Source organism: Rhinoderma darwinii, chromosome 2, assembly GCF_050947455.1.
Source record: "Rhinoderma darwinii isolate aRhiDar2 chromosome 2, aRhiDar2.hap1, whole genome shotgun sequence".
Taxonomy (NCBI): Eukaryota; Metazoa; Chordata; class Amphibia; order Anura; family Rhinodermatidae; genus Rhinoderma; species Rhinoderma darwinii.
This window is the reverse complement of record NC_134688.1, coordinates 255,649,001-255,666,618: the sequence shown is the minus strand read 5'-3', so window position 1 is coordinate 255,666,618 and position 17,618 is coordinate 255,649,001. Positions and strand designations below refer to the sequence as shown.

At 39.3% G+C, this 17,618-nt stretch overlaps 1 protein-coding gene across 1 annotated transcript in view; it reads right to left on the bottom strand.

The window, feature by feature from the left end:
* Nucleotides 1-17,618, bottom strand: part of COL16A1 (collagen type XVI alpha 1 chain) — a 176,895-nt gene that overhangs the window by 19,789 nt on the left and 139,488 nt on the right. The window contains exons 51-63 of the mRNA XM_075853167.1: nucleotides 17,017-17,070; nucleotides 14,633-14,686; nucleotides 14,294-14,338; nucleotides 14,159-14,212; nucleotides 13,067-13,102; nucleotides 12,378-12,440; nucleotides 2,705-2,776; nucleotides 2,571-2,624; nucleotides 830-874; nucleotides 498-542; nucleotides 335-388; nucleotides 194-247; nucleotides 61-111 (exon numbers count right to left, since the gene is read on the bottom strand). Coding sequence (XP_075709282.1) covers nucleotides 61-111; nucleotides 194-247; nucleotides 335-388; nucleotides 498-542; nucleotides 830-874; nucleotides 2,571-2,624; nucleotides 2,705-2,776; nucleotides 12,378-12,440; nucleotides 13,067-13,102; nucleotides 14,159-14,212; nucleotides 14,294-14,338; nucleotides 14,633-14,686; nucleotides 17,017-17,070 — 681 coding nt within the window. The remainder of the gene's footprint in view (nucleotides 1-60; nucleotides 112-193; nucleotides 248-334; nucleotides 389-497; nucleotides 543-829; nucleotides 875-2,570; nucleotides 2,625-2,704; nucleotides 2,777-12,377; nucleotides 12,441-13,066; nucleotides 13,103-14,158; nucleotides 14,213-14,293; nucleotides 14,339-14,632; nucleotides 14,687-17,016; nucleotides 17,071-17,618) is intronic.

Sequence of the window (17,618 nt, the reverse complement as noted above, 5' to 3'; positions counted from 1 at the left end):
AGAAAATTGGTAAAATCGAATTTACGTATTTACTTTGATAAAGCAGTTATAAGACCTTACCAGCCCTGAAGGTCCTGGGCTGCCTGGTTGTCCTGGGCTTCCTGCAGGTCCCTAGAAGTAAGGTTACAAATACTATGTAACGTGGACCTCATAAGTGTGTATATAACCATACAAATGATATTGATTTACTTACTAGATGTCCTGGGGGACCTGGACGTCCTTGTGGGCCCATTGGACCAGGGTCACCCTAGATAAAATTTATATTTATAGCATTTATAGCAAGAATAAATCATCCATAGTTTTCAGAAATTAGTAAATTAAGTTTAGAGCTTGCCTCTGCTCCTGGCCTTCCTTGACTCCCTTGAGGTCCGGCAGGCCCACAATCTCCCTGAGACACAGATTAACACAGATTAACAAATGAGAATTCTTTTTTTGGTACAATTAAAGTGTAGTTAGTCTTAGAATGATAGATGATGAATATTGTTAAATAATTTTACCTTTGCTCCCGGCATGCCCATATGTCCTGTTTTTCCTTTGAATCCCTAAAATAAAAATATTATTAAAAACTCATGTTGCCATAGTACTCAACTTCAAAAGCATAATCTATACAAACACTCCAATAAAAATACTAAAATATACTAATCTAACAGAATGCACTTCAGTTGAATTGGAATTCCCATAAGTTGTGCCTAAAACTGCCCATTAAATTATCAAGCACAAACCATAACAGTTAAATAGATGAAGTCACCATAGTAAAGTATGTTTGATGAATAAGCTCAGATCAATACAAGGGGTCATTACAAAAATCTTGCATTATCCTTTGACTTACCGGAATGCCCTTATGCCCAGGAGTACCTGGAGTACCTGGTTCTCCCTGTAAATAGAAGACAAGACAAAATGGATACATAGTGTTTTACTATGAAATAGCTTGGACTATAACTGACACTTCAAGATGATCTACACATTGCATTGCACACACGTCTCCTCACACAACTAATGATAATGTTTTTTTAAGGGCAAGTTTATTTCTAAAACTCTACCTAACAGTTTTTTAACTATGGCCATAAATTATTCTTCTAATATGAGCAGGGCTTGGACAAGGGGCAAGCAGGGTAAGTTGTTGCCTGGGGTGCCATCAAAGACTTCTGGTAGTAAGGCACAATTTAATGGTTAAAAAATTGCTGTTTCTTTAAAATTTTAGTACAGCCATTCAGATACCATGCCTGAGAGGCTTGCTGCAGGTCCAATAAGCGCTTCCCCTGCACTAGAGGGTAGTGCTCATTGTTGAGGGTAATCCTGAGCCTACAGCCTCCTCAATGACAGTGGAACTAAGTTATATGTGCCACTGATATGAGAAGCAGGGCTGCTTTAACCATATATGTATAGGTTATATACAGGCTCCCTTTCATCGGTACACATTCAACTGTATCTGTGTCCTCAGGAAGCAGATACAGTTGAAAACTATGTCTTAGCAGGGAGGCACCGGCGTCTGGGTACTGGGGCAGGCAGCACGATGTAGTGAGAGCAGCGCGCTGCCTGCACTGCTGATAGCAGTAGACATTGGTGGCCCAGCGTGATGCCATCACTACAGCAGCGTGGGCTACTGACATTGGGCCATCAACATCCTGTGCGCACAGTGGCTCTGGGGCAGGCGGTGCAATGACATCACAGTGCTGGGCTGCTGTCAGTACAGGACAGTACAGGCTCCATCCGCTCTGCTCGTCCCAAAAAAGGAGTTGTACAAGTATCATTTTTATTTATTTTGTCAGGGCTAATACCACTGCGGTGTAATACAAAAGTAGGCATTATTGGTGCGTGGGGACACAAAGAGGAATATGTTACTGTGTGCACACAAGGGAGGCGCTATTACAGTTTTGTGCCTAATAGGGGTTACAGTTACTGTGTGGGGCCTAAAAAGGGGTATTAGTACTTTGTGGGACCTAAAGGGGCGCTATTATTGTGTGGGCCTAAAAGGAGGCACTTTTTGTTTGTGGGCCCTAAAAGGGGCAATATTTCTGTGTGGGGCACAAAATAGGGCATTATTAGTGTGTGGGCACAAAAGGGAACACTCTCACTGTGTGCTGTGCTATTACCGTTTGGTGCACTATTACTGATTGAGTCACTATCTATCTGGCACTATTGTTTTCAAGAGCACTATCAGGCCGTGGCTAAAAATCATCATGGTGGTCTGGGCTGAGATAGAGAAGAAAAGGGAGAGTTACCATCTTCAATCAGAAAAGATGTCACCTGTGAGTTATAGCCTTTCCCATTAATGTGTCTAAAAAATTGCACCTCTAAATAGATCTAATTGTGTGTATGATGTTTAATTGAATATGTAGAAATTCAACAATTAATAATGGACGTTGGGGAGGCTAAATGTGTAAATTGGGGCTGTGCAAGTTAATGAGTAATTTGGGGTTGAAAACTGGCAGTTGAACAATTGTAATTACGACAGTTATCATGCTTTACGGACTGAGGGGGCTTATTTTAAGCACCAAGTGAGCTTGTCCCACAGCAGAATGTGAGTAATACATTTACATTTTAAACCAAAATTTTTATCTGGTACAAACCCTGGCTCCAGGTTTCCCATCTTTTCCATCTAGACCCTCAATTCCTGGAGGACCCTAAATAAATGAATACAGAGTTATATTAATGATATTTTAGTACATCACCATTAATTCTCTAAAAAGCAAGCTGCGCTTACCTGTATTCCAGGAAGTCCTGATGAGCCTGGTTGACCACTTTGTCCTGGAGAACCGGGTTGTCCCTCTGCACCCTGCACATAGAAAAGAGAACAGAAAACCATAATAAAATAAAACCTTTACTCAACAGTAAAGAGTTTATAATATAAAACTCTGCACAACTGTCTATAATACAACATAATTGTTTTTTTTATCATAAAAGTTTAACTGACCATCTATAGGTACGGGTCATTTATTTTCTTTTGTTTGCATGAATTTTGTATTAAAAGTTGGTTTAATGTCTCCTCATAAAGACAGCCCCAATTCATATGCACTATTAAAGCATATAGACATCATAGAGGGGGGTCCCCCCTCTATAAGCCAGAAGGGATGGACTGTCTTTAATCTAAATAACCACCATGTAATTCTATATTTCCCCAGCAGCAGTCGCTGCAGGGAAAATGGGTGGCCACACGTGGATCCCCTGGCGATAACAGCTAGGGCTTTGTAAGGAGCACCAGCTTAGTTTAAAAAAGGGGGGTTGTTATAGTGAGACAAACCCCTTTAATAATCTGCACATTTATTCTAGGTGATGGGTTATATTTAAATAACTTAATAGTATAAAACTATTGACAAAAGGACATAATTTAAGATTTAAAACATCAGTTGTGGCATCTCTTTCATTCTTATATGAGAATATGCTCATTTTTACAGGTTTGTTTATAGTTTTCTCCTTCTCATGGAAGGACAGATTGAGGTTCAACATGGACTAGACATACGCATGCTTACTGTAATGTAGTTGAATGATAGTTACCAGAACTGCTACGTCATATACATCAGCAGGTGTAAATTATTCATTTGGGGTCGGTAGGCGATGACGAGAGGGGTAAGCGCTGGCTCATGCATACATTGGACACATAACTATCCCCTGTACTCTTCATACAAACAGCACAATATTTTTTTGTGCCATTTGGTCTAATAGCCCAGCGGACCTTTCATGAATTTATGCTGCTCTTAAATAGGGCAGCACATTTTCATGATATAGCCGCTTTAACAATACATATTGGGGGGATTTATTAAACAATCTACTGCCCCTATATGTGTAACACAGAGAAAAAATACAAATGTCCCTTCATTTCCACTATGTATTTTCAGGAAGTGTCTCATGTACAGTATTTAACTATTTCATTTTGGTTTCATGAATTAGATGTATGTATGTAGAAGAGAAATAATGTGTTTGTTCTTTTTTTAAATGTTGGAGCTATGTGTACTTTATGGCAGCTGCAATGAATGGGAGTCAATTGACAGAGAAATATCATAGACTAATACAGTCTCCAGGAAATGATGCAGTACAAACCCTATCCCAGAGACCAGGGAGCAACAGGGGCGATGCATACATAGCCTTATCTGTGTGTATAACATCACAGTGTGTATATAGCGTTACTATCCTGCTATATCTAGGCCTCCAGCAGTGCAATAAATCTGTCATTAACTCGCCCACCCTCTAATGATAAATAGATGATTCTGCTCATCCTCTCCCTCGTCCATGAGGCTGTTAGGAAGCGTCTGTCTTTAAGACCGCCATGACTACTGATCTAGCTTCTGGGCAGTTCTGTTTACTTCAAGCTCTCACTTACCCTGTGCCCTAGACTTCTGGACTTTTTGTAAACTGACCTCGGCTTGTCTCTCGTAAACCCCTTGTTTATTGATTTTGTTTATCTGCTCCCAGCTGGTTTTGACCTCTGCTGTACCTGATTTCGCTCTGTTTTGGACTTTCTGTTTACCCTCTGGGTGTCTGGTTACCTGTTCAGGTATAGCCTGCATTGCACTCCTTATCCAACACTGAACTCTGTTAGAATAACCTGGGTTCTGTGCAGCAAAAACCACCCGCCTTGCGGTGGGCTCTGGCGAATACCCCTGATTAGCCTTAGATTCTGTCGATCAGAGTTGCGATGGATTTGGGGTTGCGGTTTTATTTGCAAGCTTACTCCCGACAGCAGCCTCATGGGAATTTCGCAACTAGTGATTCCATAACAAGCCATTCACAAGCCAATTATATGCCGTCTCCTCATGGTTTTCGTATTGACTCAACTAAGGTTCAGGCAATTCTTGATTGGATCCAACCAATTTCACTAAAAGCTCTGCTGAGGTTCTTGAGTTTTGCTAATTATTACCGAAAATGTATTCATAATTTTTCCTCCATTGCCAAACCTTTGACTGATCTTACGTAAATGGGTTCTGATCATGTAAATTGGAAACCTAGTGCGGTCTCCACCTTTGATACCTTAAAACAGCGTTTTATAAAAGCACCTGCACTTGTTCAACCTGACCTGCCTAGTCCCTTTATTGTGGAGGTTGATGCCTTAGAAATAGGTTTGGGGGCTGTGTTATCTCAAGGATCTTCTGTATTGACTAATTTGCATCCCTGTGCTTTTTTTTCTTGTAAATTTTCTGCCACTGAAAAGAACTAATCATGAGCTTCTTGCTATTAAGTGGGCATTTGAAGAGTTTTTGTTTTTTTACCAGATTTGACTTTATTGTAACTTACAGAACCGTGTCTAAAAATGTCAGGGCTGACACATTATCCCGAAGTTTCTGTTCCTCACAGGTCCCCGACATTCATCCAGAACCTATTCTATCTAAAGGGATATTGATTTCTGCAATATCACCTGACTTTGCAACTGAGATTAAAGTATGTCAACAACTCGCTCCGCAAACCATTCTTGCAGGGAGTTAGGTATATATCAGCAGCACTGGACACACAGCTGGGGTGGGTGCACGCCTCCTAGGTCATAGTTCAATGACCCTTCAATGTAGATAGAGGAAAGTGAGACAGCACTACCAAAAAGTGATCCTGTTTAATTCCACATGCAATGTTTCAGCTCAGTGTCAGCCTTTCCCAAACAATTAAGAAAGGCTCACACTGAGCTGAAACGTTGAATGTGTAATTAAAGAGGATCACTTTTTTCATTCATTTGGAAGTGCTGTCTCACATCCCTGCAGGACAATTGTTTGTACCTCCTCAGTTCAGATTTTGTTTGCTCAATGAGTTACATGATTCTGTTTTGTGTGGTCATTCAGGGATAACTGGGAAAAAACTATTAGTCTTGCGGCTCTCTTGGTGGCCGTCTTTGTCTCGTGATGTGAGTTCCTATGTCTCTGCTTGTGATGTCTGCGTTCGCGCTGACTCCTCAAACTCGTCCTATGGGTGAACTGCTGCCATTGTCTGTCCCACAGAAACCTTGGTCTCATCTGTTCATAGATTTTATCACTTATTTGCTTCCCTCCGAAAGGAAAACTGACATTTGTCTTGTCGTGGACCGTTTCAGTAAAATGTGTAATTTCATTCCTTTGCCTCAACTCCCTGATTCCAAACCTCTGTCTAAATTATTTGTTGATCAAGTGGTTCGTCTGCATGGTATTCCAGAAAATATGGTCTCTGATAGAAGTGTACAATTTGTAGCTAGCTTCTGGAGAGCTTTCTGTAAAAAACTTGGTGTACAGTTATCGTTCTCTTCTGCATTCCAGCCTGAGACTAATGGACAAACTGAGCACTTTAATCAAACCTTGGAACAGTATCTTAGGTGTTATATTGCTCATAACCAGGTTAAATGGGTCTCATATCGTCCTTTAGCGGAGTTTGCTATAAATAATCGCCCCCATGTGTCTCTTGATACCTCGCCGTTTTTCTGTAATTATGGTTTTCATCCCCGTTTTGGTTAATTTTCCGCCTCTTCTAGTGATAACTCTGAGGTAGAAGTTGAATCAAATAAACTGTGCACAGTTTGGGCTCAGGTTCAATTTAATCTGAAGAACTCACAAGTTACTCAAAAGAAAAATGCTGACAAAAAACGTACGGTAGGTCCTGTGTTTGGTGTGGGGCAAAGGGTGTGGTTTTCTACTAAAAATCTCTGACTGAAAGTACCGTCTCGCAAGTTTGCTCCTAGGTTTGTTGGTCCATATGAAATTATTGAAATTATTAACTTTTCGTCTGGCTCTTCCTCCGTCTTTTAAGATTTATGATGTTTTTCACAAATCTCTCCTTAAAAATTTCTTCCACCATCTAATCCCCGCAAGAAACCTGCTCCTCCAGTTCAGGTGGAAGGAGATGTGGAGTTTGAGGTTCAGAGGATCGTGGATTCCTGAAGGGTCAGGGGTACTCTACAGTACTTGGTGCACTGGAAAGGGTATAGGCCGGAGGAGCGAACTTGGGTTCCTGCCTATTCTGTACATGCTAGTTGTCTAGTTAAAAGCTTTCATTTAAAGTTTCCTTTGAAACCTAGGACGTGGTTTAAGGGTCCGGTGGCCCCTCTTACTAAGGGGGGTACTGTTAGGAAGCATCTGTGTCTTTAAGATCACCATACTGATCTAGTTTCTGGGAGGTTCTGTTTACTTCCTGAGACTATCTCACTTCTGTCTTCTTCCTGTCAGGTGTAGGGTGAGGTATTTTTGGGCTTCCTCCTCCATTCTTTGCTTGCGAATTTTCTCCTTACTTAGGTGTTGTTATCAAGCTCTCACTTACCCTGTGCGCTAGACTTCTGGACTTCTTGGAAACTAACCTTGGGTTGGCTCTTGTTAACCCCTTGTTTACCGATTTTGATTATCTGCTCCCAGCCAGCTTTGACCTCTGCTGTACCTGATTTCTACTCGCTCTGTTTTGGACTTTCTGTTTACCCTCTGGTTACCTGTTCAGGTATAGCCTGCATTGCACTCCTTATCCAACACTAAACTCTGTTAGAACAACCTGAGTTCTGTGCAGCAAAAACCATCCCGCCTTGTGGTGGGCTCTGGAGAATAGCTCAGAGTAGCTTTAGTTCTGTCAATCAGAGTTGTGACAGATTTGTGGTTGCGGTTTTATTTGCATGCTTACTCCCGACAGTCTCCGGTAGCTTTTTGGGAATTGCGCAACCAGTGATTCCATAACAGAGGAGAGATGAGCATCTCGCCTAAGGCGGCGGCTTGCTGCCTCTCTGAGGGGGCTGAAACCAGCCGACACCACCCTCTCCTGTACTATAATTGCGTCTATAGGATGCAGATGCAATTACATGCATAAGCGCTAAATGGCGGGGCACGGAACGTCGTCATCGCAGCGCTTGCGTCATTGATTGACATGACAAGGCAGTCTGCCAATTAGCGCCTTTCAATGACGCAACATTGAAAGGCGCTAATTGGCCGGGCTGAATGACTTGCCCTGCCACTCAGCAACTTCGTTCAGCCGCAGCAGACCTGCTCAGAAGAGAGCAGGCATGCATTGCTAGAGAATGGCACAGGAACGGGTTTAGGTGAGTATATAAAGTTTTTTATGTTAAAAGTGTGAGGGGCTATATGTGGAACATTACCTACGAACGGGGGCTGTTTGTGAGGGCTATATGTGGAGCATTATCAACAGGGGGGCTGTATGTGGAGCACTATCTAAAGGGGGGCTATATGTGGGGGCTATATGTGGAGCACTATCTACAGGGGTGGCCAAATGTGGGGCACTATCTACAGGGGGGCCATATGTGGGGCACTAACTACAGGGTGCTATATGTGGGGCACTATCTACAGGGGCTGTATGTGGGACACTATCTACAGGGGCTACTATCTATAGGGGGATGTATGTAGGGCACTATAGAAATGAAGTGGATCACACTTTTAAATACCACCACACCTTTTGGCCTGAATGAGGCCACTAGCTTCAAACCCTTTCTGTAACTATCACTTTTTGCGCGAATTTTAATTTGTCCTTATTTTTTATTCATCAAGAATGTTTCTGTTGGGGGGACTTTGTCTGTTTATTTGTTCTAATTTTTGCTTTTTATGTTCTATATCCATAGTTCTGTTGGCTTATTCTATTGTGATGTTCCTTTGGGCCGAATATCTAGTTCATGAATATATTATATATCATGAACTATTGCGTATCGGGGGATGATCTCTTCAATCAAGTTTGAATATATAGCTTTTATTTACTATGCTGAATAGTTGTCTATACACATACTGTTTAGTTGTATATTTTCTTTTTCTTTTCATTTTCATATTCCAATGCATTACTCTAATAAAGGAAGTCGAAATAGAAATATATTTTCTATTTTTATAATTCTTTGTATTTTGTTTACACAATTTTTATTTTTATCGTTATACTTATTCACTCATTAGTATTAGTTTTCTTTATTATTTATTATATTTTTTATTTTTTATTTATTTATTATTTATTATTTATTATTTTTTATTATTCTTTATTAATTATTTATTATCTATTTTATTTTATTTTTTATTTATTTATTTTATTTATTTTATTTTCTATTTATTTATATTTATTTCTATTTCTATTAGTATTATTTTTATCTATATACCGTGTATCCTTATTTTCGTTATACATTCAATGGTTGTTTCATTATTCACTTTTATATATTATTTATATTTTTATTTTTATCTAATGATTTATATCCCTTATTTCATGTCACCACTATCCTCTGTATATATCTGTCATATAGATGTTTTTACATACATATGATCTGAATGTTCATGCCTATTGTGATATCATTGTGTACCTTCTGTCCATATTCTTTTTCACATTATACCTTTTCTGCACTATCTACTCAATCGTACATATATACATATATCTCTTTATACACCAATTGTGTTGTATAGTGTAACACATATTTCTTTTTACTCACTTTATTATTTACACCTTGTATTGTATTAAAAAATATTTTTTTAATTTTTTATTCTATAAAAAATTCATATAATAATATTTCTACACTTTTATATTTTCACATTTATTTCATGTATATATATATATATTTTTTCATCCTTCACGTTTTTTTCACTACTACTTATTCTTATCTGATAGAGTGTATATTGGTATCAATTATAAGGAAATCGTAGGCATTAGTAATCAATATATGTTGACACTGTAAAAAGATAAGGAAGGAATATATTGTATATATGTATATCCTTTATGTATATAACACATATTATTATTGTTCTTTGTTTTTCGGCTAGTATGTCTAATTTGAGTTACATATAGATTAATTATGTTTATTATTTTTAATATCTTGCAACAATTGAATATTGATATTTGCTATCTGTATCATAGTTTGATCAAATCGTCCCCAATTGAGCTCTTTACCTACTTGAGCTGCTCGGTATATATCCTTTTCTGCCCTCTATCTTCACCTAGTGCTTGTATGTATGTACGCTACTCCACGCATGCGCTGTGATTATCTCATTCCATGGTGCCAACTTTGTTTGTTCGCATCACCTTGGTGATGTGCGCCTTGCGTCATTCGACGTAATGCGTCATCACCATGCGAACACTCTGGCGCTTTTGGTGATGAGGTTTCTCGCAACATGCGGTGTGAGCGTCGATCTGCGCAGCATCCACAGGTGTGTATCATTATTAATGCCAGCTACCCTTTATATAGTCCCCCTTATTTTAATATCGTTAGCCTCCTGACGAAGCCAGTCCGTGGCGAAACGCGCGTCGAGGCGTTTTTGCTCCTGTGTTCCATCTCAGCTCTCTCCCATCATGTCCCTAGGTATGTGAGTCTCATATTTAGGATATCTATTGATGTTATTGTTACTGCTATTTCCCTGCTTGGTTCTCTGCACAATTCTTGTATATATTTTCTGAGCTATATAGCAGATTATTGTTCTTCATATATTATACAGTCTCCATAGCATCTCTTGTTATATTCTTTCCTACGACACATATCTACCATTTATCTTGTATTTTTGGGATTCGACTTTGGATGGTAGATTCTGAGCTGGGTCAGGTTTGCTTAACCCTTTGGTATACGCACTAGTCTACCGTGCTGCTGCTCTCCATATGTTTGTTTGTATGTTTATTGTATTTTATGTGATACCATGTATTGTTATTTATTAATAAAGATCTATATATTCTTTTACAATACGTGACTATTATATTTTGAATATTATCCATTGGGGTGTGTTATCCCCTGTGCTTCATTGCTTCTCGGTTGTCTCTGTAGGGCACTATCTACAGGGGGCTAAATGTGGGGCACTATTTACAGGGGGCTGTATGTGGGGCACTATCTACAGGGGCTACTCTCTACAGTGGAATCTGTAGGGCACTATCTACAGGGGGCACAATCTACAGGGGCTATATGGGGCAATGTCTACAGGAGGCTCTCTAGGGGGCACTATGTATGTGGGGCACTGTCTACAGGGGGCTCTATGTGTGGCACCGTCTACAGGGGGCACTTTATACAGGGGGCACTGTGTGTGTGTGGGACAAAGTGTATGGTGCTACTATAATCAGGGACACAATGTATGGTGCTATTATAATCAGGGACACAGTGTATGGTTCTTTTAGAATTCGAGGTGCAGTCTATGGTTCTATTATATTTAGGGGTGTATTTTTTGGCAGCATGAGAATTTTATATTCGTTTATAGGTGCAGAAATGTTTGAAAAGTGAGAAGCTGAAGATATCTGAGTGGAAAACTGCAGAAATGGGCCATGGCCAGGAGAAGTCATCACAGAGTTCTGAACCGGATGGAGACGTCACCTGTGAGTCACTTAATGTAAATGTTTATTCTGCCTCTAATCAGTACTGTAGTCACTGTATAATGCAGCTAGATAATGGGTGGTATGATTTTAGTTTATTTTGTGAGGCCGCTAGTGATGTAGAACAGCTGGGGATGTCAATCAAGATCTCGCGCGGGGGGGGGGGGGGGGGGGCGCCGGTTCAATTTTCGCCTCAGGCGGCAGGAAAGCTAGAATCGGCCCTGCTCTCCCTATCTATTCAGCAAAACTGACAAATGAGCTAAATAAATCAGGAAACGTTTTTAAAAGAACATGTTTAGAATAAAAACCTGATTTAAGCAATATGTCATTTTTTACTGATTCATTCCCTAACTAAGGGCCTGTTCACATCACTGTTGCCCTTCCGTTGATGGGCTCCGTCAGAGGTTTCCGTCAGTTTAACCCCTCAACGGAAAGGCAAAAGGAAACCTTAGCTTACATTTCCCTCACCATTGATATCAATGGTGACAGAAGCCTAGCTTTTGGTTTCCGTCTGTTACCGTTGTGAAAGGGTTTGGTTTTTCTTGACGGAACCAATAACGCAGTCGACTGCGCTATTGATTCCGTCAAAACGACGGAACCCTGTCACAACGGTGACAGACAGAAACCATTAGCTCAATGAGTTCAATGGTAAGGGAAACGGAAGCTGAGGTTTCCATTTGCTTTCCGCTGAGGATTTATCCCAATGGAAACCTCCGACGGAACCCCTCAACGGAAAACAGACGGTGACGTGAACACAGCCTAATGTGATTTGCAGGAAAATGATTTTAAACAACAGGTGGAAAGTTGAAGTAATTTAAAGTATAGCCTGAAGTGATAGTACAGTATGTTAGATGAAGCAGTGTGCTGTTAGTGAGAAATATTTTGCGCTGTAACAATTAAATTATTTATGTAGCTTGTATTTTCAGGGTTCATAAAAAAAGTTAAAGTTGTTTATATCTTTTTTTTTTAATGAACATCCACACGAATATTAACTTTTTAAGTACTCCCCTTTTTTAACTATGAGTGGGCACGTGTATCTATATGTGTTTATTCTAGCTTTACTGTTCCTCAGATCTGTGTTACCTGATCACCTGCTGCCCTATGGAAAATACTTCTGATATGATGCTTCATATGTGGGACAGTACAGAATCTTCTAGGAATGAGATTCCAACCTGAGTACAACTTACCTTCTCAGCAGGTGGACCAGGTTGTCCTGTTGGCCCAAGTTTTCCTGGAAATCCAGGGGGTCCCTTGGATAAAAATGTCAAATTTCCTGATCATATAGTCATATAAATACAATGCTAGTGTTATTATGGGAAGACTTCTATCTGGGTGCTCAGTCAAACACATTAGATACTATATATCAAAAAGGTGTTGTAAATGAATTAAAAGGAAATATAATATGCTCTATAAGGACTTGTCCACACGTAACGGAACTGCTGCAGAAAATATCTGAACCAATTCCGCAGAAACTAGCAGAAATACCGCTGCGGAAAAACCACACCATTTGCTGTGATTTTTTACTGCAGAAAATGGTGCGGATTTTGCGGCAGTTTTTTTCAACGCAGCAATTCAGTCCACATTCCGCAGCAGGAATTTACATGCTGCGGTACGAAAGGTACGCACCGCAGGTGGATTTCTGCTCGGAAATTATACGTAGCGTTTGAATGAGATTTGCTACTACTGTATTCTGCTGCGGATTTTCCGTCCGTAATTCTGGCCAGAAAATTATGTGAGGACAAGCCCCAAATATGACATATTTCACTGGAATTTTTTCTACTAACAAACTCTTATGAATAGATATTAAAATTTACTGTTTACTTTATATAAACAGTTAAAAAACAATAAGCAAAATACCTTATTCGTTGTAACTTACTTGAAGGCCAGGGAGCCCGGGTGGACCTGGAAATCCCTGTGGTTAGAAAAAAAGCAAAACGCTACAGTACAATATATTGTGAGTGCCTTAACATAATCCTGAAACATTGTTTACCCATGAGATACAGTATGTCCCAAGACGGAGACTGTTGTGTAAAATACGCCACTCCATCATTCAAAAAAAGGCCAGTTTATGACTACATTTTATCAATACTTATTTTATTTCTTACAAAGGTCATAAATGGCAAGAGCCTACTCACAAGAACCCACACTGGAATTCTATTTATCAATTGTGAGAACTTGTGGTTGGCAGGTGGGACCCAAGGAAAAAAAAATGAGAAAACTAAAGGGTAATTCAATATGTTATATACTGGACCAGCTCTACCAATTGTAAGGAAGAACTCTGGAATAGCAAAAACAACATTTGGCAATATAGAAAAGATGTACTGTAATTGTGTTGTGTGAACTCGGCCTAAGGATATTTTTGGGTTAACCACTGATATAAAAATTTTTGAAATGCAAGTGATTATGTCATCATGCTAGTAATTATTCAACTCTTGCAATCTCTGTTGTACTTTTTGAGGTCCAAAATGTAAATGCTAGTGGACTATACCCCCTTAGGTCATCGTAAACTGACCTAAAGTGAAACAGAAGTGATCAGTCATTGAGGTTAGTATGCTAAGAGACTATCATGATTGATGATATAATTGAGAAAAGAGCAAAATATGGTGAGAACGTATAATAGCTGGTGTAGATAATGGACAGACACTTGTCACTTCAGAGAAGGCAAAACAAAGATATAACTGGAGGAGGATATGGTGTGCTCTACAGAAATGTCAAACTTGAAATATTGACCTAAATGTCGAAATATCTTGGAGATAAAAATGTTCATTAATACATGATAAGTGGCCCATGTAAAAGAAAAGAAAATAAATTTTTTTAAAAGGATTATCTAGGTCTGCATATGAGATACTGTGAATCCAAATGTAAAAAACCAACAAAAGATGCAACAAAATCTAGGAGGACAGCCAAGTCTATTTACTTCTATTCATAAAGGTGGTGCGCACCTTTAGTCAATGTAGCATCTATTTACCTGATCACCTTTCTCTCCGAGACTTCCTGAGAGTCCTCGTTCTCCTCTTAGTCCCTGAACAAGTATAATAAAATCCTGTCACACATTCTGATCATAAGTAAGCACATAAAATAAAAATATGAAATAAGATCTTACCGACGGTCCAGCAGGGCCTGGAATGCCAGGAATACCAGGAGGACCCTTTTAATTAAAAAAAGGAAATAATTACAAATATGGAAATTGTGTTGAAAATATTCAGTAACCCTTTAGCGATCAGCCCATATTGCGCCTTAATGACCAAGCGATTTTTTCAGTTTTTCATTGTAGCATTCCAAGAGCCATAACTTTTTTATTTTTCCTTAGACATAGTTGTATGATGGCACACTGCCAACTGCATGGAAGAGCTTGGTGTGAATTGTACCTTATAAAGTTAACTATTAGGAAGATTCTGTCTGTGAACAAATATGTCAAGCAGCATCAAATATATGAACTTACTGATTCTCCTTTTTCTCCTGCTGGTCCACTGTATCCTCGTTCACCTTTACTACCCTGAGAAATATAAGTTCAGTGCATTCAGCTATACAACACTTGAAGGGTAGCGCTCCATGAGCAATTATTTATGCTGATGCACTAAAGACCCAACATAATCTCTCAAATTGCTATTTCAAGCAAAATCTCCAAATACAATTTACATATGATGCAAACATGTTAGGACAAAGTGAATAAATTCTGATGGTTTGCAGCATTCAAACTCCTTCTTACCAAGGCGGTTCTACATCTACAGGCATCATTTTTATACCACAAACATATTCCTGCCACACCACATTTTTATTAATAATTCAAATATATGATACAAATAGAAAGATGTAACTCAGGACTCATCATGAATTCTTCCCAACTTTTTGTTGGCTATGCCCGCTACACAAGCTATGTCTAGTCTAGCGAGCACATATTGTGATAAAGCAACAGTCAATGAAAAGTAATGATCATATTCAATAATTCAATTATTTTTGCAGACTGCACAGAAAACATGTTGTCACTGCTGATGTCTAAGGGAAGTGCAATCTATTTATAAAATTCTAACGCATTACCGTACTTTACTATCCAAATTGTAAAGTTATAGAACCCTTATTTAGTAATTGCTGATTGTGTAGATAGATTTTAGAAAGGGCTAAACATCTTACTTGACAATCACAATAGTCAAGGTTACTGGTATTAATAAAGAAGGTTGATCTGGAAATCTGTCCGATTTCCAGCAGGAGACAGAAAGAAATGTATCCACTTTATGGCAAATTGGTCTATGGCAGGTGCAACCCAGTAAATATGTAACTATATATATATGGTGATGGGATCTTGAACCATAGGAAACACACTTAAAGAGGCTCTGTCACCAGATTTTGCAACCCCTATCTCCTATTGCAGCAGATCGGCGCTGCAATGTAGATAAGAGTAAGGTTTTTTTTGTTTTTTTTTTAAACGAGCATTTTTGGCCAAGTTATGACCATTTTTATATTTATGTAAATGAGGCTTTCTAAAGTACAACTGGGCGTGTTTACAGTTAAAGTACAACTGGGCGTGTATTATGTGCGTACATCGGGGCGTTTTTACTACTTTTACTAGCTGGGCTTTCTGACGAGAAGTATCATCCACTTCTCTTCAGAACGCCCAGCTTCTGGCAGTGCAGACACACAGCGTGTTCTCGAGAGATCACGCTGTGACGTCACTCACTTCCTGCCCCAGGTCCTGCATCGTGTCGGACGAGCGAGTACACATCGGCACCAGAGGCTACAGATGATTCTGCAGCAGAATTGGCGTTTGCAGGTAAGTCGATGTAGCTACTTACCTGCAAACGCTGATGCTGCTGCAGAATAAACTGTAGCCTCTGGTGCCGATGTGTCCTCGCTCGTCCGACACGATGCAGGACCTGGGGCAGGAAGTGAGTGACGTCACAGCGTGATCTCTCGAGAACACGGCTGTGTCTGCACTGCCAGAAGCTGGGCGTTCTGAAGAGAAGTGGATGATACACAACGCCCAGCTAGTAAAAGAAGTAAAAACGCCCCGATGTAACGAACACAATACACGCCCAGTTGTACTTTTACTTTAAACACGCCCAGTTGTACTTTAGAAAGCCTCATTTACATAAATATAAAAATGGTCATAACTTGGCCAAAAATGATCGTTTTAAAAAAAACAAAAAACGTTACTCTTATCTCCATTGCAGCGCTGATCTGCTGCAATAAGAGATAGGGGTAGCAAAATCTGGTGACAGAGCCTCTTTAAGCCTAGTTCACACAGTGTTTTTTGACAGGCAGACAAAATCTGCCTTAAAAAACATTCAGGAATTTTAAGGCAGATTTTTATTTGCCAGCGTTTTTGGACGCTTTTTTTTTTGTGCACTTTTTGGCCCTGGCCATTGAATCTAACTGCGGGCAAAAAGACGCTTAAAATGAGCGTATTTTCTGCTTCCCATTGATTTCAATGGGAGGTCAGAGGCGGAAACCGCTCAAATGAAAGAGCATGTTGCTTATTTTTTCTTCAGTGAAACGCCTCCCAATGCCTTCCATTGAAATCAATGAGGGGCAATTTGGGCCGTTTCTTGGCGCTGATTCCCATGTGGTTTCTGCGCTAAAATCAGTGCCAAAATGTTTTGTATGAGTTAACCCTAATAGACAGCACTTGTTCATAACACTTCATGCCATTTGAGCTTCTTTGCCTTATAATAAGGCACTTAAATAGCCTAAGGCACTCCATTTAAAATCAGATGACATCAAATGTATGGTCAAAGCATTGATATTAAATATTAGGAACACATCTGGCTACTGTATGTGCCACCACTGAAAAGGTTAGTCATGTTTCCCTGCTATAATACATCTACTTACAGGAAGTCCCGGGGGACCCAAAGTTCCAGGATATCCAGGAAGACCAGGGGGTCCCTAAATCAGAAGAAGAGATATTACACAAGTGTCTGAGTGTAAATCAAAAAGTATTGACGAGTTCCTTATTTTCTCTTGATTATCAAAGATGGACATATGTATTCTGAGTCAGACTATATTTATCATAAAATCTTATAAGCTTTGAGAAAATAGTTGTGGTGAGGGATTTGGGTCCAAAAGAAGGAGACCTCCAAAAACATCATAGTTGGAGACATGATGTTTTGTTACTGATGTAAAAAGAAGTTATTGTTAATGTAGAGGAAAATTCACCAGCATCTAATGGGTCAAGATGACATTTTTGACGTGAGTAGATTTCTATTAGGTTTCATAGTGACTTAAATGGATTATAATAAATATTACAGTTTTTTGGCTTATTACCGCTATAATCTGAATTAATGATGCCAGTAAAGTACTACTTTGCACGTAAAAATAAAACGCACATAAAATCAAGTATTTCATTGTTTGCAGTATTTAAATAGCGCTCTTGTAAAGCTTATTCAAGCAGTGCATCCCCCAAATCCAAACAATAACATTTTTTATTACTTTAA